The 23,016-nt window shown below is 42.3% G+C and overlaps 1 protein-coding gene across 1 annotated transcript in view; it reads right to left on the reverse strand.

The window, feature by feature from the left end:
- The window catches only part of LOC311061217 (uncharacterized protein), a gene marked incomplete at both ends in the record, with an annotated part of 34,435 nt that extends 23,744 nt beyond the window's left edge, over positions 1-10,691 (reverse strand). The window contains 7 exons of the mRNA XM_084079771.1: positions 2,243-2,512; positions 5,389-5,449; positions 7,176-7,270; positions 9,060-9,120; positions 9,734-9,828; positions 10,245-10,258; positions 10,642-10,691. Coding sequence (XP_083935897.1) covers positions 2,243-2,512; positions 5,389-5,449; positions 7,176-7,270; positions 9,060-9,120; positions 9,734-9,828; positions 10,245-10,258; positions 10,642-10,691 — 646 coding nt within the window. The remainder of the gene's footprint in view (positions 1-2,242; positions 2,513-5,388; positions 5,450-7,175; positions 7,271-9,059; positions 9,121-9,733; positions 9,829-10,244; positions 10,259-10,641) is intronic.
- Between the last annotated feature and the right edge of the window lie 12,325 nt (positions 10,692-23,016).

Consider the following 23,016-nt stretch of genomic DNA (forward strand, 5'->3'; position numbering starts at 1 on the left):
AGGAAGAACCTCCACCCCAAATGTTTCAGACAAAAATAAATAGAAACATAAATCAAACGCAGGAAATGGGGCTAGATAGGGCAAACCATCCTCCAGCACAACCAGGCAGGCCTTAACCTGGAACCTAAAAGGCGAAAAGAAAGTAAGGAAGACCTGGAAACGGCTAGAAAAGAAGAAAGTCGCCCAACACTGAAGCAGCTGGAGGAAGTTCAAGAATTACCAATGCTCCCCAAAGAGTAAAAAGGCTTCAGTCAAGTTAGTTTGGCACACCAAATCACTTACATCACTTCCCTTAACCTAAACATACAGAGATTATAAGGCCCTTATCATTGGATAGATTATTTGCACACAGTGCGCGCACGGCACATATTGAGAGAGACTCTCAGTCCAAGCTCAACAACCTGTACTTCTTACAACACCCATGTTCTCTGGCTGTAAGCACACACCTCCTCTGTACCTCCCACATCCATGTCCCTCGGCTCTACGTTGCCCAGGCATCCTCTGTCTGCACAACAGTCTGAGTCCAACCAAAGGCCTTGCACCTGATTGATACTTTGTGTCATGCCCTGAACATGGCAGCGTAAAGGAAAGTCATGTTTAATCCATGTGGCAGCAGGAGGGTGTAGTGACTGTGGTCTCTTGCTGGGCCCAGCCCGACCTAATTACCCAATGTGCTGCAGGTGTGCCTGTGAGTTGGCAGAGCCACTCCTGTCTCCCCCAACTGCAGACAACACCTAGACCGTGCCCCCCCTGCCACCTTCCAGTATTATCTCATATTAACCGATTGTTTACCAGAAATGGTAAAATACTGTTTTTCACACTTTTAGAGCATATCAGTGGTCATCATAACATTGACCAAAAAAAGAAATAAATCCATGTTTGTATGTTTTGTATTTGTTTTGTATTTTTATGTGAAAAGTCCCTAAAAGTCAAACGCAACGTACTGCGTGATGATGACATATGCAAAGCCCTTATGAATATATATGAATCATGATTTAATTCACCTGTGCGATTCCCATAGCTCATGTTCCTCCACTCGCACCGGATTTTCCTTTGGGAGACACTCTTGGCCTGGGCTGCTATACATGTTCTTTATTCAACTCAAGATGACGGCCAGACGGAGCATTACTAGTTTTAAACTTAAACAGTAGTTGAGAAATAAGCAATGTTGTACATAAACGTGCCTCAGCATTGCCCATCTCTCTCTCTCTCCGTCTCACTGCATGAGACACAAACAGCTCTGGGCTTTGTGTATGTGTGTGTAGAGCCCTCAATCCCATAGCCCGAGGGATGGGACCGTCGGCTGAGACTGTGATTGGTTAAGGCAAAACTCGCCTCCGTTTCAGGGCCAAGCATAGAAAAAAGGTTAGCAATAAAGAAATTTCATTTTAAAGTGAGTCTGCCGTGTACATAAGATTATAAATAGTTTCCTGACATTTTGTTTTACTCTGACATTCCAGAGTGGTCCTTAGGGAGTATGCCAGAGTGGTCTTTGCATGTACCCTTTAACCTCTTAGATTAGATTTATATCCTATAGGCAGGAAACAAGGGAACCAGGAGACCTGGTACTGCCAGACCCCTAGTGGTTGAAATCTGAATGGCCGGACTTCGCATGACGTGTCATGCGAAGTCACGTCATGCGAGGTCCCTTCTATGCCCATGTATGGACGAAAGGGGGACAAAAAACTGACATGCCCATGTATGGACGAAAGGGGGACAAAAAACTGACATGCCCATGTATGGACGAAAGGGGGACAAAAAACTGACATGCCCATGTGTGGACGAAAGGGTGACAAAGCCACATGTAGGCCGACCCCTACATGTGGCTTATAGTGTGCTGAGTTATAGTGTGCCAAGTTTGGCCACACAAAACCAAGGTCATAACCAATAGCATCCCCCAAGGATATCTGCCAGCTCTTAATGGCGTGACCAGTGTATAGAAATATAAAATATTGTTAAAATATTCATTTTGGAATTTCCATTTTTGCTAAGCAGCTAGCTAGTCTTCCAAAAATGTGGATTCTAGTAGGACTAGTAGTAAGCACACACACACACACACACACACACACACACACACACACACACACACACACACACACACACACACACACACACACACACACACACACACACACACACACACACACACACACACACACACACACACAATGAGATACTGAACACACATCATAGCACGTGTTCTAAAAGGAACATAGCTTCTCATGTGACCCATATATTATACCAGAGGTGCTTGGGTAGTCCTGCTGGTCTTCTGGTGGGCCGTAGGTGCTTGGGTAGACTTGCTGGTCTATTGGTGGGCCGTAGGTGCTTGGGTAGACTTGCTGGTCTATTGGTGGGCCGTAGGTGCTTGGGCCCAGCCAGGTGTTTGGGTAGACTTGCCGGTATCCCGACGGACAATAGATGCTTGGGAAGACTTGCTGTACGCCAGGTGGACGGTAGATGTTGTTTGTGTAGACTTGTCCCATCATGCTTGGGTAGACTTGCAGGTCACCTGGTGAACAGAAGGCTGTTAAAATGGTGGCTCACCGGTTTGACTGGACAATGGGCAAAAGCAAGCAGTGAAGGAGCTATTAGTCACCATTGGGTACAGTGGGCTGAGCCTAGAGTTTTAATCGGTCCTGAACAGTTGAGCCTGGCCCGGCCCAAGCCCGACAGAATTCTGTCCAAACCCGGCCAGAGACCAACTTCGATCACCTTTTATTAAGCCTGAACCCAATTTCATCCCGACATATTTTCCAAACAGTAGCAGCAGCCTTTTTTTCACCTCTACATTAAATATTTGACCGTATTGGTTATTTTTTTAATGAGCAGTTGTGCTCATTCAGTTTTTCAAAGTATTTGGAATACCAAATAAAGGAATACATATCATCTGCTGCTGGCAAAAAAATGGCAAAATTGCAACTAATGCACACATTTTAGGGAAGTTGAAATGGTGGCTACATGGAAACTGCACAGTAGAGATGCGCAGATCGTGCTCATATCTGCGGTTGCGGCGGATATCCATGGGACAGACGGAAAAATTAAGTGTTAATCACTTCATGTGCTCGATCTCCAACGGGTATAATTGGCCGGGTGCTGTGGCGTGTTTCGTTTGATTTCTGAGTTGCTGAGTTGCCAACAGATCGGTGTGATAAACGAGCTACATCAGCATTTTTCCCCACAGATTATCTGAAAATCTGGTGCCATGTTTTTGCACTTTTTCTGTTTTTCATGTGTCTATGAGGTTGATAGAACTTCATTAAGCCCCCCGGTGGTGGTTTTATGGTGTTTTATGTCTTCTCTCGACTATTTTGAGTTTCTTCCTGGAGGCTGAAACCTTGAGGGTCAAACGTGCCAATAGAAAAACAGCGCTTTAGTGACATAGTAAAAACATACCCTCCCCCTCATTATCATAACACAACAGGTGTGGGCATGAGGTGGAGGAGGGACTAGGACAGGTGGGTGGTGCTAAGGTGGTGGAGGAGGTGCTAAGGTGAGAACCAGGTATACTTAATGAACTGGAGGCGTGTCCACATAAAAACATAATTTTAACAATTTCTGACATTCAGCGTCTCATAGAACTGATAGCTGAAGCTATATCCGTGCGGTTGTGGGCATGTGGCGAATCTATATCTCGAAGAAATAATTAATTTGGGTGGATGGCGGGCATATGATTTAGTTGTAGAAGTGGATTTGGGTGGCGTCAGAGCCCATCCTGGCATCTCTACTGCACAGTCAAATCCTCAGTGTTAATTTAACGCTGTCAGACTTACAAATGTATGAACACCAAACATTTTACTGTGTGTGTGATAACAGATTGAAGCCAGGCCTTAACTGTACCCTTAGCTGGTGCCCGGGCAGGGGCAAACGTACCCATCTGGCAATATAGGCGACCGCCTGAGGCTCCAGGGCCTCATGAGAGTTCCTCACATTATTTTAACATTATTTTTATATTAATAAACCGTTTTTAATTCCAATTTAGGCCCTCAAAAATCATATGCAAAAATGCCCCAAAAGTGCTTATTTTAAATAAGCATCAATGTGCCCCAATCACCCCCCAGTCCACAGGCAGTAGACTATGTACGACTAGTAATCACATGCCATGCTATTATTTCATGTCTGTAGATAGAAATGTTACTGCATGCATTGCTACCAGTAAGACTCCCTAATCGGGAGATAAGCGACCGTAGGTCACATGCCCCGAGTTACGGCATTTTATGTGAGCTGCAGTGGCAGGGGGTCCTCCACTGGGGGCGCCACCACTTTTGCATCCGTTCTGGAGCACCAGGAGTGGGTGGTCCCCGGGAATGCCCCGTGAGCAGCCCCGTTGGGGTGGTCATTTGGTAATTTGTCCACATGTGCTCATTTTTTACACTTGGGGGTCCCCGAGGCAGCTGGGGGTCCCTGGAGCTCCGGGGGTCCTTGGAGGGTGTAGTTTGGCAGGTAAGGAGTGTGTGTGCAAAATGTGGCATGGATCGGGGCAATGGGTGCGGAGATATGAGCAGGGCAAAAGTGTGACGTGTGTGACGGAGTGACGGAGTGACGTACGGACACCTGGAGCAGCTTTCTGTAGTAAGTGCGACCTACGGTCGCAATTATTATTAGGGTAAGCTTACTGGTGGAGTGCACTCAGTAGAGCGTACTGAGTGCACTTTTCTAGTGAACGTCAAAATTATGAAAGACTTATTTCATTTGTGGTAATAAAAACCCAGCTAAGGAGACCCCTCCCTGAAATAGACAACCTAAAAGGTTACGGCAAAAGCCTAGATCCCAATGCAGGTTTTCCACATTTGTCTTGGCATAATGCTGAGCCAGTGTTGATTTTGACAGCAGATTTTGATTCAGTTTTAGTCATAGTCTTTTGAATTAAACTCTGAATTAGTTTGTCATATTTTAGTCATCTGAAATGCTTTACTGTTAGTCTAGTCTTAGTCGACTAAATATCAAAAGATTATAGTGGACTAAATCTACAGTTGATGTAATCGACTAAAATGTATTTTGGCGGTGCCTTGATGGCGTCGTAATGGCTGATTTTACACTTACAGTAGTTGCATGGTGAATAGCCGATCTACAAGCTCACAACGCGTCGCAGCGCGGCGCGTTGTGAGCTTGTAGATCGCCTATTTTCAGAGTGCAACACACACGAGCAACCAAACATACAGTAAAATGACTTGTCTTTTAGTTTTACTGGATCTCTTCTCCACTCGTCCCTCCCCAACATTATAGTCTAGTTTTTATTTGTTGACGAAATTGTCAATATATTTTAGTCTTAGTTTTAGTCCTCGTAGCTTAGTTTTTTTTACGTTTTTATTTTGTTTTCGTCAGTGAAAAAGGGAACGTTTTTCGTCATAGTTTTAGTCGACGAAATCAACACTGCTGCAAGCTTACCACATGTGTCTGTGCTGGATAGAGACTGGCTGTTGGATGGTCCCTTAACAATCAGGGGCTCCTGAAAAATAAAAGAAACATCAAAAACTATGAAGTGGTTGTTCGTTTGACAGTGATGGCTGCCACCAGTGTATTGTTGAAGAGGTATTCAACTTACGAAGAACAAGAACTCTGGATTCCTCTGGGCTGCAGGACAATCTCTAAACTCAAGCAAAAATTCCCTTGTGCAGGAAATTCTTCCTAAAACAAAAAAAGGTATAAAGTGTTCCCATCAACCAGTCATCAATTCAACATCAGGGTCAATTCCCTATGATCTGATGAATCTAACTTTTATACAAAGATATTTTACATGGCTGCTTTGGTTAGTGTGCCACTTGTGTTTGTCATTATCTTCGGCAGGGGATCATCCATTCGATCCTGTGTGTGTGTGTGTGTGTGTGTGTGTGTGTGTGTGTGTGTGTGTGTGTGTGTGTGTGTGTGTGTGTGTGTGTGTGTGTGTGTGTGTGTGTGTGTGTGTGTGTGTGTGTGTGTCTGACCACAGTTAACTTTTGCATTCAACTTGATGATCAGTGTCATGATTCTTGTGCACACTGACAGCAGGCAAAACACCTCAATTATCAAATATTTTTCAAATCGTTCAACAACTATGTCACTGTTTTCACTAATAATGTCAGAGTAATCCCTACTCTACGGCCAAGGCTATGGCATTAGCCATAGACATAAATATGTAGAGGGCAGCGATTCAGGAGTCCCGAGTAGGTGTTGGCTAGTAGTAGTCCCCACTCTCGCATCGCATAGACATAGGAATTGTATCATAGGAAGTGTTACCGAAATCCCTGTGTCCTAAATGGCTGAGAGGACACCATGGATCTAAATGTTTTTAAAAAACATGCTGGACTCCGTACTGATCATTTTGTATTTATTAAAAGTAATAGATGCAGTATACTTTGTACATGCCAACTCACACATGCAACATCTCGGAACACCAAGAGCTGCTCAGCCACATGAGCTCTATTTTACACTTTGTTGCACGATGGTGTTGCACTGCAAAAATAGCCTATCTGAAAGTTCACAACGTGTTGCATCGGCCTCAATTTCGATTGATGCCTTGAAAAAAAAGAAGAAAAAAAGAAAAGCTAACATGTTTATATGTGAAATGGTCTGTACAATGTATATTGCTGTCTAAATGTAGGTCCTTTTTGTTCTGTAATGTAATGTCCACGCCCCACCGTTGCCATGGTGATGTCCTTGAGTAGTGATCCTCAGCAACCGAGCTGATCTAGCGCCGTATACGAGCAACTGGTTTGTCTGTGATCCACTCATATACAGTAGCACTGACAAAGGTCCTACGACTGAAACATTTGCAACTTTTTTGTACCTCTCACTTTGAGCACAGAGCACTTTATGACCATGTTAAAATAAAATAAATACTATTTTCTTAAGTCTCTGTCTAAGGAGTCTTCCTTAAGTTTATGCAGAGAGCGAGTCTTTTTCTGGCAGTTTTCCTTTACGTTTTCGAGACCACCGCACCTGCAGTCAACCCTGAACAAAGGACAAAGAAGGGCGCAACAGTTTACCCTGTACTTTAGTGCCAATCAACTGAAAAATGCTACCAGACTATATATCTCAATCACATTTACAGCAGGGAAAAGAAGAGAATAATCAGATGATTTGTTATGCACAGGGAAGTGATTTTTTTTGTGAGCCACAAACCAAGACATTTACAAATAAACCAAAAAACACTCACTTCTTTTTGTTTCGCTTGTCTCAGTGTCAGAGTGATGTACTGCCACTTCCTTCTCTGTTGAAAGAACACTTTCTTTCATGGACACTGGGTCATGATGAGAGGTGATGCTGGCTTTGACCCCGTCAGGGACATGAACTGAAAAGAACACAGTAGCTTACAATATTACAATACAATTCTTAGATGGTTAGGATCTGAGACGGAAGGAGATAAGTATGTAAAGGTTCTCTCAGAGGAACAAGGGACGGGGTGTGAAGGTTCTCTCATTCCATCCTATATTAAAATTGGCTAATCATTCTGACTCAGCCATAAACAAACCACGGCCACGTCACTATGACAACATAAACAAACCACAGCCAAGTCACAATGACGCAATAATCATAAATAAACCATGAGTCAGCTCCATATATGGGCATATGACAATGTACAAATCCCACATCGCATTCTTAACACCAGACCACAAAGTAATCAAAAATCGTGATTTTCAATGTACTGTAATTGTGAAACTTTGCAATTCATTTCAACATAATTATTTATCAGTTGTTTCACCTTGTCCACGTCTACTGAAAATTACACAAGGGTCTATAACCGCAACATCGCATACAACCCAACATCTCGTCACTGTTGTAAAACTTATACAATGCATGTTAATGCTGTCACTTCCACTGTGTCCACTGATTGCTTCTCCTGTCATACAGAACCTAGAATTGACATTCTTTATTGCAGGGGGCCATTCTGTGGTTGACAGAATGGCCGAGGTGTTGCATCTGTTCACCTTAAGTGCCTCGTCTCGTTTCTATTTCACATGTCTAGCATACATAGTCGACCTTCATCTGCAGTATTCTTGGAGGCCTATCTTGCAATCTCAGTGGGGCCCATGCCATTTATTGTGTGCAAACAGCTCAACAGGCCCATCTGTGCCATAACTTCCTGTGTGCCATTCTACCTGGCAGTTTCCATCAAACTGCTGTCTCGAGAGACAGGAAGAGGCCCCATGTTCTCGCGTCTGCCTGAACTTGCAAACCCACAGTTCATCTCATCTACGGCTCATTTCACCCTCTTATGAACCCTTTATCTGTGTAATTACTAAAGCCACGTGACTGCCACTGTCTTAAATGCAACATGTATACTCTGCCTTTCTCTGAATAAACCAGAACATATTGAACTCACAGACTTGTTTGGAGTTCAGTTTGTTCCCGATGCATCGTTCTTCTTTGCTGCTATACTGAATCATCAGACTGGGTTCTCAACTTCTCTCATCCTCATCATTCTAACAGACTCCGGGGCGGATAGCAAAATATCACTACTATTGCTTCTTGTTTATTTGTTGGCTTGTGGTCTTATATTGGAGAAATGTCAATTACTGACTCTTTACTCAACCCAAACCTAACCCTAACTGTACGTAACTTCAGTGGTCTAGTTAGTCATATTTTAGTCATCTGAAATGTTTTACTGTTGTTAGTCTAGTTTTAGTCGACTAAATATAAGATTATAGTCGGCTAAATCTACAGTTGATTTAGTCGACTAAAATGTATTTTGGCGGTGCCTTGATGGCGTCGTAATGGCTGATTTTACACAGTAGTTGCGTGGTGAAAATAGCCGATCTACAAGCTCACAACGCGTCGCAGCGCGACACGTTGTGAGCTTGTAGATCTGCTATTTTTCAGAGCGCAACACCGAGCGCAACCAAACATAAAATTACTTGTCTTTTAGTTCTACTGGATCTCTTCTCCACTAGTCCCTCACTAACATTTTAGTCTAGTTTGTATTTGTTGACGAAATTGTCAATATATTTAGTCTTAGTTTTAGTCAGCATAGCTTAGTTTTTATTTCGTTTTTATTTTGTTTTCGTCAGTGAAAAAAGGTAGTCGACGAACATTTTTCGTCATAGTTTTAGTCGACGAAATCAACACTGCTGCAAGCTTACCACATGTGTCTGTGCTGGATACAGACTGGCTGTTGGATGGTCCCTTAACAATCAGGGGCTCCTGAAAAAGAAAAATACATCAATAACTATAAAGCGGTTGTTTGTTTGACAGTGATGGCTGCCACCAGTGTATTGTTGAAGAGGTATTCAACTTACGAAGAACTCTGGATCGCTCTGGGCTGCAGGACAATCTCTAAACTCAAGCAAAAAAGTTGTGTAGGATATTCTTCCTAAAACAAAAAAAGGCATAAAGTGTTCCCATCAACCAGTCATCAATTCAACATCAGGGTCAATTCCCTATGACCTGATGCATCTAACTTTTATACAAAGATATTTTACATGGCTGCTTTGGTTAGTGTGCCACTTGTGTTTGCCATTATCTTCGGCAGAAGATCATCCATTCGATCCTGTGTGTGTGTGTGTGTGTGTGTGTGCGTGTGTGTCTGACCACAGTAAACGTTTGCATTCAACTTGATGATCAGTGTCATGATTCTTGTGCACACTGACAGCAGGCAAAGGACCTCAATTATCAAATATTTTCCAAATCGATCAACAACTATGTCACTGTTTTCACTAATAATGTCAGAGCAATCGTTACTCTACAGCCAAGGCTATGGCATTCAAAAACACTCACTTCTTTTTTTTTCACTCGTCTCAGTGTCAGAGCGATGTACTGCCACTTCCTTCTCTGTTGAAAGAACACTTTCTTTCATGGACACTGGGTCAGGATGAGAGGTGATGCTGGCTTTGACCCCGTCAGGGTCATGAACTGAAAAGAACACAGTAGCTTACAATATTACAATACAATTCTTAGATGGTTAGGATCTGAGACGGAAGGAGATAAGTATGTAAAGGTTCTCTCAGAGGAACAAGGGACGGGTGTGTGAAGGTTCTCTCATTCCATCCTATATTAAAATTGGCTAATCATTCTGACTCAGCCATAAACAATTAAACCACGGCCACGTCACTATGACAACATAAACAAACCACAGCCAAGTCACAATGACAACATAATCATAAATAAACCACGAGTCAGCTCCATATATGGGCATATGACAATGTACAAATCCCACATCGCATTCTTAACACCAGACCACAAAGTAATCAAAAATCGTGATTTTCAATGTACTGTAATTGTGAAACTTTGCAATTCATTTCAACATAATTATTTATCAGTTGTTTCACCTTGTCCACGTCTACTGAAAATTACACAAGGGTCTATAACCGCAACATCGCATACAACCCAACATCTCGTCACTGTTGTAAAACTTATACAATGCATGTTAATGCTGTCACTTCCACTGTGTCCACTGATTGCTTCTCCTGTCATACAGAACCTAGAATTGACATTCTTTATTGCAGGGGGCCATTCTGTGGTTGACAGAATGGCCGAGGTGTTGCATCTGTTCACCTTAAGTGCCTCGTCTCGTTTCTATTTCACATGTCTAGCATACATAGTCGACCTTCATCTGCAGTATTCTTGGAGGCCTATCTTGCAATCTCAGTGGGGCCCATGCCATTTATTGTGTGCAAACGGCTCAACGGGCCCATCTGTGCCATGACTTCCTGTGTGCCATTCTACCTGGCAGTTTCCATCAAACTGCTGTCTCGAGAGACAGGAAGAGGCCCCATGTTCTCGCGTCTGCCTGAACTTGCAAACCTACAGTTCATCTCATCTACGGCTCATTTCACCCTCTTATGAACCCTTTATCTGTGTAATTACTAAAGCCACGTGACTGCCACTGTCTTAAATGCAACATGTATACTCTGCCTTTCTCTGAATAAACCAGAACATATTGAACTCACAGACTTGTTTGGAGTTCAGTTTGTTCCCGATGCATCGTTCTTCTTTGCTGCTATACTGAATCATCAGACTGGGTTCTCAACTTCTCTCATCCTCATCATTCTAACAGACTCCGGGGCGGATAGCAAAATATCACTACTATTGCTTCTTGTTTATTTGTTGGCTTGTGGTCTTATATTGGAGAAATGTCAATTACTGACTCTTTACTCAACCCAAACCTAACCCTAACTGTACGTAACTTCAGTGGTCTAGTTAGTCATATTTTAGTCATCTGAAATGTTTTACTGTTGTTAGTCTAGTTTTAGTCGACTAAATATAAGATTATAGTCGGCTAAATCTACAGTTGATTTAGTCGACTAAAATGTATTTTGGCGGTGCCTTGATGGCGTCGTAATGGCTGATTTTACACAGTAGTTGCGTGGTGAAAATAGCCGATCTACAAGCTCACAACGCGTCGCAGCGCGACACGTTGTGAGCTTGTAGATCTGCTATTTTTCAGAGCGCAACACCGAGCGCAACCAAACATAACATTACTTGTCTTTTAGCTCTACTGGATCTCTTCTCCACTAGTCCCTCACTAACATTTTAGTCTAGTTAGTGTGGTTGCCCTAACAGGGCAACCAGACTATAGTACTCTATACACTTTATTCCACTTCAAGATAAACAATATTTCGAACCGCATCTCCTCCCACAGTTTTTATCCCCTAATGTTGTGCCATATATCAAAATGACCATCTAAATCGGGAATCGTGCGCTTGTATTTTGCTAAGAGATTGGTTAAATAGTTTAATTGATATTGATTTATTAGTGCATTAAATTCACCCATCCACTTTAATGGAAAAGTGAAAAAACTCAAATTCAAGTATTTTTTTCTCAGAAACCGTAAGAGCTAGAGTTACCAGATTTGGAGGGAAAATTCATAATATTGTCCGAAATTAATGAAAAAAATATCGCACCATTCGGCCTCATGGTGGCGCTATAACAGCCCCCTTTACGTTTTGGCCTGTAACTCTTGAACCGTAGGTCCGAAAATCAAAATTTCTTTTCACCTGGATTCCTTGGGTCACTACGCATCTCCCCATATAGGCCACGCCCATTTGCGTCAGGATAGATTTTTTGATATTGATTTATTTGTGCATTAAATTTCCCCATCCACTTTAATGGGAATTGCAAAAACTCCCATTCAAGTATTTTTTTCTCGGAAACCGTAAGGGCTACAGTTACAAGACTTGGAGGGGAGGTTAATAGTTTTTTGCAAAATTATTAAAAAAAGAATCACACCAGTCGGCTACATGGTGGCGCTATAACAGCCCCCTTCACCTTTTGGCCTATAACTCTTGAACCGTAGGTCGTAAAATCAAAATGTCTTTTCACCTGGATTCCTTGGGTCCCGACGCATCTCCCCATATAGGCCACGCCCATTTGCGTCAGGATAGATTTTCCGCCATTTTGAATTTCCTTCAAAACACACTTTTTGCTCCTTTTCCTTCAAATTTTGTCCTAATCTCACACAAATCGGTACACATGATCTATGGACCCATGCGGTAAAGATATCCAAACAGCATTTTGATTGTCCTTACCGTTCGTCCGTAATTGGCTTCCAAAATTAGTGGGAGGGGCCCGTTTCACCAAAAATGCCAGAAATCACGAACGAAACGTCCGGTCAATCCCAAATTTGAATCACATGTCGAGGGTGCTTTACTCAACAAATTCCCAAAAGCATTTCCACTTTGACCCATAGGGGGACCGGCGTTGGCGCAACCACACTCTGCAATTTCCCCGGAATTGCGACGCGTCTAGTTAGTGTGGTTGCCCAACAGGGCAACCAGACTATAGTACTCTATACACTTTATTAGTGTGGTTGCCCAACAGGGCAACCAGACTATAGTACTCTATACTCTTTATTCTTTCTTTATAGATAAACTTTTTTCAAACCGCATCTCCTCCCACAGTTTTTATCCCCCAATGTTGTGCCATATGTCAAAATGACCGTCTAAATCGGGAATCGTGCGCGTGTATAGGGCTAAGAGATTGGTTGAATAGTTTAATTGATATTAATTTATTAGTGCCATTAAATGTCCCCATCCGCTTTAATGGAAAAGTGAAAAAACTCAAATTCAAGTATTTTTTTCTCAAAAAACGTAAGAGCTAGAGTTATCAGATTTGGAGGGATAATTCATAATATTGTCCGAAATTATTGAAAAAAATATCACACCATTCGGCCTGATGGTGGCGCTATAACAGCCCCCTTTACGTTTTGGCCCGTAACTCTTGAACCGTAGGTCCGAAAATCAAAATTTCTTTTCACCTGGATTCCTTGGGTCACTACGCATCTCCCCATATAGGCCACGCCTATTTGCGTCAGGATAGATTTTTTGATATTGATTTATTTCTGCATTAAATTTCCCCATCCACTTTAATGGGAATTGCAAAAACTCCCATTCAAGTATTTTTTCCTCGGAAACCGTAAAGGCTACAGTTACAAAACTTGGAGGGGAGGTTAATAGTTTTTTGCAAAATTATTAAGAAAATAATCACACCAGTCGGCCACATGGTGGCGCTTTAACAGCCCCCTTTACCTTTTGGCCTATACCTCTTGAACCGTAGGTCGTAAAATCAAAATTTCTTTTTCCCTGGATTCCTTGGGTCACGACGCATCTTCCCATATAGGCCACGCCCATTTGCGTCAGGATAGATTTTCCGCCATTTTGAATTTTCTTCAAAACACACTTTTTGCTCCTTTTCCTTCAATTTTTTTCCAAATCTCACACAAATCGGTACACGTGATCTATGGACCCATGCGATAAACCTATCCAAGCGGAATTTTGATAGTCCGTACCGTCCGTCCGTAAATGGCTTCCAAAGTTAGCGGGAGGGGCCCGTTTGACCAAAAATGCCATAAATCACGAACAAAACGTCCGGTCAATCCCAAATTTGAATCACATGTCGAGGGTGGTATACTAAACCAATCCCCAAAAGCATTTCTACTTTGATCCATAGGGGGCGCCACGAATGCTCGAAATGTAACCGTTTGATGCAAAAACATGATTTTTGGGGGATCAATCCTCTCAAAAAATGAAACGCAGGCGATCTCAGGAGTGACGTGACGATGTAATTGGCGCAGTCTCCGACGGTATTCCTCCCGGCGTATTACTGGAGTCCCGACCGCGTCGGCGCAACCACACTCTGCAATTTCCCCGGAATTGCGACGCGTCTAGTTAGTGTGGTTGCCCAACAGGGCAACCAGACTATAGTACTCTACAAAAAAAAACTTCGGACCGCATCTCCTCCCACAGTTTTTATCCCCTAATGTTGTGCCATATATCAAAATGACCGGCTTGAACGGGAATCGTGCGCTTGTATTTTGCTAAGAGATTGGTTGCATGGTTTAATTGATATTAATTTATTAGTGAATTGGGGAAAAGTTGGGGAAAAGTTGGGGAAAAATGGCAAAATAGAAAAACTAGATTTCAAGTATTTCTTTCTCAGAAACCGTAAGAGCTAGAGATACCAGATTTGGAGGGAAGGTTCATAATTTATTGCAAAATTATTCAAAAAATAATCACACCATTCGGCCTCATGGTGGCGCTATAACAACCCCCTTTACGTTTTGGCCTATAACTCTTGAACCGTAGGTCCTACAATCAAAATTTCTTTTCACCTGGATTCCTTGGGTCACGACGCATCTCCCTATATAGGCCACGCCCATTTCCGTCGGGCTAGATTTTCCGCCATTTTGAATTTTCTTCAAAACACACTTTTTGCCCCTTTTCCTTCAAATTTTGTCCAAATCTCACACAAATCGGTACACATGATCTATGGACCCATGCGATAAATATATCCAAACGGCATATTGATAGTCCTTACCGTTCATCAGTAATTGGCTTCCAAAGTTAGTGGGAGGGGCCCGTTTTACCAAAAATGCCAAAAATCACCAAAGAAACGTCCAAATGTCACAAAAATCGGTACACATGATCTCTGGACCCATGCGATAAACATATCCAAACGGCATTGTAATAGTCCTTACCGTTCGTCCGTAGTAAAGGTTAATTGATATCAATTTATTAGTGCATTAAATGTCCCCATACCCTTTAATGGAAAAGTGAAAAAACTCAAATTCAAGTATTTTTTTCTCAAAAACCGTAAGAGCTATAGTTACCACATTTGGAGGGGAGGTTCATAATTTTCTCCGAAATTATTTTAAAAAATATCACACCATTCGGCCTCATGGTGGCGCTATAACAGCCCCCTTTACGTTTTGGCTTGTAACTGTTGAACCATAGGTCCTAAAATCAAAATTTCTTTTCACCTGGATTCCTTGGGTCACAACGCATCTCCGCATATAGGCCACGCCCATTTGCGTCAGGATAGATTTTCCGCCATTTTGAATTTTCTTCAAAACACACTTTTTGCTCCTTTTCCTACAATTTTTTTCCAAATCTCACACAAATCGGTACACATAATCTATGGACCCATGCGATAAAGTTAGCCAAACGGCATTTTGATAGTCCTTACCGTTCGTCCGTAATTGGCTTCCAAAGTTAGCGGGAGGGGCCCGTTTTACAAAGAATGCCATAAATCACGAACGAAACGTCCAATCGATCCCAGATTTGAATCACATGTCGAGGGTGGTTTACTCAACAAATCCCCAAAAGCATTTCCACTTTGACCCATAGGGGGCACCACAAATGCGCAAAATGTAACCGTTCGATGCAAAAACATGATTTTTGGGGGGATCGATCCTCTCAAAATGAAACGCAAGCGATCTCAGGAGTGACGACACAATGTAATTGGCGCAGCCTCCGACGTTATTCCTCCCGGCGTATTCCTCGAGTCCCGGCGGCCGCGACACGCGACCGGCGTCTGCGCAACCACACTCTGCAATTTCCCCGGAATTGCGACGCGTCTAGTTAGTGTGGTTGCCCAACAGGGCAACCAGACTATAGTACTCTATACACTTTATTAGTGTGGTTGCCCAACAGGGCAACCAGACTATAGTACTCTATACTCTTTATTTCTTTATTTATTTATAGATAAACTTTTTTTCAGACGCATCTCCTCCCACAGTTTTTATCCCCCAATGTTGTGCCATATATCAAAATGACCGTCTAAATCGGGAATCGTGCGCTTGTATAGGGCTAAGAGATTGGTTGAATAGTTTAATTGATATTAATTTATTAGTGCCATTAAATGTCCCCATCCACTTTAATGGAAAAGTGAAAAAATTCACATTCAAGTATTTTTTTCTCAGAAACCGTAAGAGCTAGAGTTATCAGATTTGGAGGGATAATTCATAATATTGTCCGAAATTATTGAAAAAAATATCACACCATTCGGCCTCATGGTGGCGCTATAACAGCCCCCTTTACGTTTTGGCCCGTAACTCTTGAACCGTAGGTCCGAAAATCAAAATTTCTTTTCACCTGGATTCCTTGGGTCACTACGCATCTCCCCATATAGGCCACGCCCATTTGCGTCAGGATAGATTTTTTGATATTGATTTATTTCTGCATTAAATTTCCCCATCCACTTTAATGGGAATTGCAAAAACTCCCATTCAAGTATTTTTTTCTCGGAAACCGTAAGGGCTACAGTTACAAGATTTGGAGGGGAGGTTAATAGTTTTTTGAAAAATTATTAAGAAAATAATCACACCAGTCGGTCACATGGTGGCGCTATAACAGCCCCCTTTACCTTTTGGCCTATAACTCTTGAACCGTAGGTCGTAAAATCAAAATTTCTTTTTCCCTGGATTACTTGGGTCACGACGCATCTTCCCATATAGGCCACGCCCATTTGCGTCAGGATAGATTTTCCGCCATTTTGAATTTTCTTCAAAACACACTTTTTGCTCCTTTTCCTTCAATTTTTTTCCAAATCTCACACAAATCGGTACACGTGATCTATGGACCCATGCGATAAACCTATCCAAGCGGAATTTTGATAGTCCGTACCGTCCGTCCGTAAATGGCTTCCAAAGTTAGCGGGAGGGGCCCGTTTGACCAAAAATGCCATAAATCACGAACGAAACGTCCGGTCAATCCCAAATTTGAATCACATGTCGAGGGTGGTATACTAAACCAATCCCCAAAAGCATTTCTACTTTGATCCATAGGGGGCGCCACGAATGCTCGAAATGTAACCGTTTGATGCAAAAACCTTATTTTGGGGGGATCGATCCTCTCAAAATGAAACGCAAGCCATCTCAGGAGTGACGACACAATGTAATTGGCGCAGCCTCCGACGTTATTCCTCCCAGCGTATTCCTCGAGTCCCGGCGGCCGCGACCCGCGACCGGCGTCGGCGCAACCACACTCTGCAATTTCCCCGGAATTGCGACGCGTCTAGTTTCCATCTTTATAGATAAACTTTTTTCAAACCGCATCTCCTCCCACAGTTTTCATCCCCCAATGTTGTGCCATATGTCAAAATGACCGTCTAAATCGGGAATCGTGTGCTTGTATTTTGCTAAGAGATTGGTTCAATACTTTAATTGATATTAATTTATTAGTGCCATTAAATGTCCCCATCCACTTTAATGGAAAAGTGCAAAAACTCAAATTCAAGTATTTTTTTCTCAGAAACCTTAACAGCTAGAGTTATCAGATTTGGAGGGATAATTCATAATTAAGTCCCAAATTATTTAACAAAATATCACACCATTCGGCCTCATGGTGGCGCTATAACAGCCCCCTTTACGTTTTGGCCTATAACTCTTGAACCGTAGGTCCGAAAATCAAAATTTCTTTTCACCTGGATTCCTTGGGTCACTACGCATCTCCCCATATAGGCCACGCCCATTTGCGTCAGGATAGATTTTTTGATATTGATTTATTTGTGCATTAAATTTCCCCATCCACTTTAATGGTAATTGCAAAAACTCCCATTCAAGTATTTTTTTCTCGGAAACCGTACGGGCTACAGTTACAAGATTTGGAGGGGAGGTTAATAGTTTTTTGCGAAATTATTATGAAAATAATCACACCAGTCGGCCACATGGTGGCGCTATAACAGCCCACTTTACCTTTTGGCCTATAACTCTTGAACCGTAGGTCGTAAAATCAAAATTTCTTTTCACCTGGATTCCTTGTTAGTGTGGTTGCCCAACAGGGCAACCAGACTTTATTTATTTATAGATTAACAATTTTCGAACCGCATCTCCTCCCACAGTTTTTATACCCTAATGTTGTGCCATATATCAAAATGACCGTCTTGAACGGGAATCGTGCGCTTGTATTTTGCTAAGAGATTGGTTGAATACTTTAATTGATATTAATTTATTAGTGCCATTAAATGTCCCCATCCACTTTCATGGAAAAGTGACCAAACTCAAGTTGAAGTATTTTTTTCTCAGAAACCGTAAGAGCTAGAGTTATCAGATTTGGAGGGATAATTCATAATATTGTCCGAAATTATTGAAAAAAATATCACACCATTCGGCCTCATGGTGGCGCTATAACAGCCCCCTTTACGTTTTGGCCCGTAACTCTTGAACCGTAGGTCCTAAAATCAAAATTTCTTTTCACCTGGATTCCTTGGGTCACTACGCATCTCCCCATATAGGCCACGCCCATTTGCGTCAGGATAGATTTTTTGATATTGATTTATTTCTGCATTAAATTTCCCCATCCACTTTAATGGGAATTGCAAAAACTCCCATTCAAGTATTTTTTTCTCGGAAACCGTAAGGGCTACAGTTACAAGATTTGGAGGGGAGGTTAATAGTTTTTTGCGAAATTATTATGAAAAGAATCACACCAGTCGGCCACATGGTGGCGCTATAACAGCCCACTTTACCTTTTGGCCTGTAACTCTTGAACCGTAGGTCGTAAAATCAAAATTTCTTTTTCCCTGGATTCCTTGGCTCACGACGCATCTTCCCATATAGGCCACGCCCATTTCCGTCAGGATAGATTTTCCGCCATTTTGAATTTTCTTCAAAACACACTTTTTGCTCCTTTTCCTTCAATTTTTTTTCCAAATCTCACACAAATCGGTACACGTGATCTATGGACCCATGCGATAAACCTATCCAAGCGGAATTTTGATAGTCCGTACCGTCCGTCCGTAAATGGCTTCCAAAGTTAGCGGGAGGGGCCCGTTTGACCAAAAATGCCATAAATCACGAACGAAACGTCCGGTCAATCCCAAATTTGAATCACATGTCGAGGGTGGTATACTAAACCAATCCCCAAAAGCATTTCTACTTTGATCCATAGGGGGCGCCTGGAATTCTCAAAATTTAACCGTTTGATGCAAAAACCTTATTTGGGGGGATCGATCCTCTCAAAATGAAACGCAAGCGATCTCAGGAGTGACGACACAATGTAATTGGCGCAGCCTCCGACGTTATTCCTCCCGGCGTATTCCTCGAGTCCCGGCGGCCGCGACCCGCGACCGGCGTCGGCGCAACCACACTCTGCAATTTCCCCGGAATTGCGACGCGTCTAGTTAGTGTGGTTGCCCAACAGGGCAACCAGACTATTGTTATTGATACACTTTATTCCACTTCTTCAAGATAAACAATATTTCAAACCGCATCTCCTCCCACAGTTTATTTTTCCCAATTTAGTGCCATATATCAAAATGACCGGATTCACCGGGAATCGTGTGCTTGTATTTTGTTAAGAGATTGGTTGCATAGTTTTATTGATATTGATTTATTAGTGCATTAAATGTCCCCATCCGCTTTAATGGAAAAGTGAAAAAACTCAAATTCAAGTATTTTTTTCTCAGAAACCGTAAGAGCTAGAGTTATCAGATTTGGAGGAGAGGTTCATAATATTGTCAGAAATTATTGAAAAAAATATCACACCATTCGGCCACATGGTGGCGCTATAACAGCCCCCTTTACGTTTTGGCCTGTAACTCTTGAACCGTAGGTCCGAAAATCAAAATTTCTTTTCACCTGGATTCCTTGGGTCACTACGCATCTCCCCATATAGGCCACGCCCATTTGCGTCAGGATAGATTTTTTGATATTGATTTATTTGTGCATTAAATTTCCCCATCCACTTTAATGGGAATTGCAAAAACTCCCATTCAAGTATTTTTTTCTCGGAAACCGTAAGGGCTACAGTTACAAGATTTGGAGGGGAGGTTAATAGTTTTTTGCGAAATTATTATGAAAATAATCACACCAGTCGGCCACATGGTGGCGCTATAACAGCCCACTTTACCTTTTGGCCTATAACTCGTGAACCGTAAGTCGTAAAATCAAAATTTCTTTTCCCCTAGATTCCTTGGGTCATTACGCAGCTCCCCATATAGGCCAAGCCCATTTGCGTCAGGACAGATTTTCCGCCATTTTGAATTTTCTTCAAAACACACTTTTTGCTCCTTTTCCTACAATTTTTTTCCCAATCTCACACAAATCGGTACACGTGATCTATGGACCCATGCGATAAACCTATCCAAGCGGAATTTTGATAGTCCGTACCGTCCGTCCGTAAATGGCTTCCAAAGTTAGCGGGAGGGGCCCGTTTGACCAAAAATGCCATAAATCACGAACGAAACGTCCGGTCAATCCCAAATTTAAATCACATGTCGAGGGTGGTATACTAAACCAATCCCCAAAAGCATTTCCACTTTGATCCATAGGGGGCGCCACGAATGCTCAAAATGTAACCGTTTGATGCAAAAACCTTATTTTGGGGGGATCGATCCTCTCAAAATGAAACGCAAGCGATCTCAGGAGTGACGTGACAATGTAATTGGCGCGGTCTCCGACGGTATTCCTCCCGGCGTATTGCTCGAGTCCCGACCGGCGTCGGCGCAACCACACTTTGCAATTGCCAATTGCGACGCGTCTAGTTAGTGTGGTTGCCCAACAGGGCAACCAGACTATTGTTATTGATAAACTGAGATAAACAATATTTCAAACCGCATCTCCTCCCACAGTTTTCATCCCCCAATGTTGCGCCATATGTCAAAATGACCGTCTAAATCGGGAATCGTGTGCTTGTATTTTGCTAAGAGATTGGTTCAATACTTTAATTGATATTAATTTATTAGTGCCATTAAATGTCCCCATCCACTTTAATGGAAAAGTGCAAAAACTCAAATTCAAGTATTTTTTTCTCAGAAACCTTAACAGCTAGAGTTATCAGATTTGGAGGGATAATTCATAATTAAGTCCCAAATTATTTAACAAAATATCACACCATTCGGCCTCATGGTGGCGCTATAACAGCCCCCTTTACGTTTTGGCCTATAACTCTTGAACCGTAGGTCCGAAAATCAAAATTTCTTTTCACCTGGATTCCTTGGGTCACTACGCATCTCCCCATATAGGCCACGCCCATTTGCGTCAGGATAGATTTTTTGATATTGATTTATTTGTGCATTAAATTTCCCCATCCACTTTAATGGTAATTGCAAAAACTCCCATTCAAGTATTTTTTTCTCGGAAACCGTACGGGCTACAGTTACAAGATTTGGAGGGGAGGTTAATAGTTTTTTGCGAAATTATTATGAAAATAATCACACCAGTCGGCCACATGGTGGCGCTATAACAGCCCACTTTACCTTTTGGCCTATAACTCTTGAACCGTAGGTCGTAAAATCAAAATTTCTTTTCACCTGGATTCCTTGGGTCCCGACGCATCTCCCCATATAGGCCTCGCCCATTTGCGTCAGGATAGATTTTCCGCCATTTTGAATTTTCTTCAAAACACACTTTTTGCTCCTTTTCCTTCAAATTTGGTCCAAATCTCACACAAATCGGTACACATGACCTATGGACCCATGCGATAAAGATAGCCAAACGGCATTTTGATAGTCCTTACCGTTCGTCCGTAATCGGCTTCCAAAGTTAGCGGGAGGGGCCCGTTTTACAAAGAATGCCAAAAATCACAAACGAAACGTCCAATCGATCCCAGATTTGAATCACATGTCAAGGTTGGTTTACTCAACAAATCCCCAAAAGCATTTCACTTTGACCCATAGGGGCCGCCACAAATGCGCAAAATGTCACCGTTTGATGCAAAAACATGATTTGTGGGGGATCAGTCCCTTCAAAATCAAAAGCAAGTGATCTCAGGAGTGAGGTGACAATATGATTGGCCCGTTACATTTGTGGGAGGGACCTGTTTGACAAAAATGCAGATGTGAAAAATGCAAGGCAAAGGGTTCTATTTTAAAGGGTTTAAAGGGTTATATTATACCTCTATGGGTTTTCCTTACACATTATATTTTTTACACAGATCGGTGCAGTTATAGGTAAAAACATGAAACGGCCTGTTATAGCGCCACCACAAGGCAGATTTGAAGTGTCATTTCTTCCTCGGCCTATTTATGTGTTTATGTTTAATGTGCGTGCAAAATTACATGGAAATTGCATGCTGTGTCCATGATTTGAGGCATTTTGTTCAAAACAGACACTTTGGAAGCCATTCTTAGCCAATAAGGATGGAATATGAACAATCTGAAAGACCTGTTTCGTTTAATGACTAGAGATACTGTGTCCCAATCTGTGTGATGTTTGGATCAAATCTGTAGGATACTGCCATAAAAAATGGTTTTGCAAAAAGCTGCCTCCTGGTGGCGCTATAACAGGCCTATGTGATTTGGGGTTCTGAATTGGCATCCAGGGAGTGTGTGTGCACAGTTTCGCTACGATCAAGCTAACAGTGCATGCTGGACATTAGCTGTTCACAGACAGAGGGGGTGAAGGACACACGGACGGATGGACGGACTGACAGACAGGGTGCAAAACATAGTCTCGGCCATGCCTTTTGGCTTGGCCCAGGCAGCAACAAAGCATCATGCTGTGTAAAGTAAAACACAAAAAAAGACTAATTCAGGTGCCCACTCGTCCAGGTGCCCAGTTGTCCTGGTGCCCACATGTCCCAAGTGCCCAGTTCCCAGTTGACCAGGTGCCCACATTTCCCTAGTGCCCATGTGTCGCTAGTGCCCTCCTGTCCCTAGTGCCAAGATGGTTTTGGTGCCCAGTTATCCCTAGTGCCTGATGCGTTGTAAGCTTGTAGATCTGCTATTTTCTAATGATACATTTTGTATACATTTTATGCATTTGAAAACTTAAAATAATTACTACTTTTACTTCTGGTACTTTAAGTATATTTTGATGCCGATACTTCTGTACTTTTACTCAAGTACATTTTCATTACCAGACACAGTGTTGGGAGAAATTAG

Source organism: Gymnoscopelus microlampas (genome assembly GCF_963454915.1).
Source record: "Gymnoscopelus microlampas genome assembly, chromosome: 15".
NCBI classification, from domain to species: Eukaryota; Metazoa; Chordata; class Actinopteri; order Myctophiformes; family Myctophidae; genus Gymnoscopelus; species Gymnoscopelus microlampas.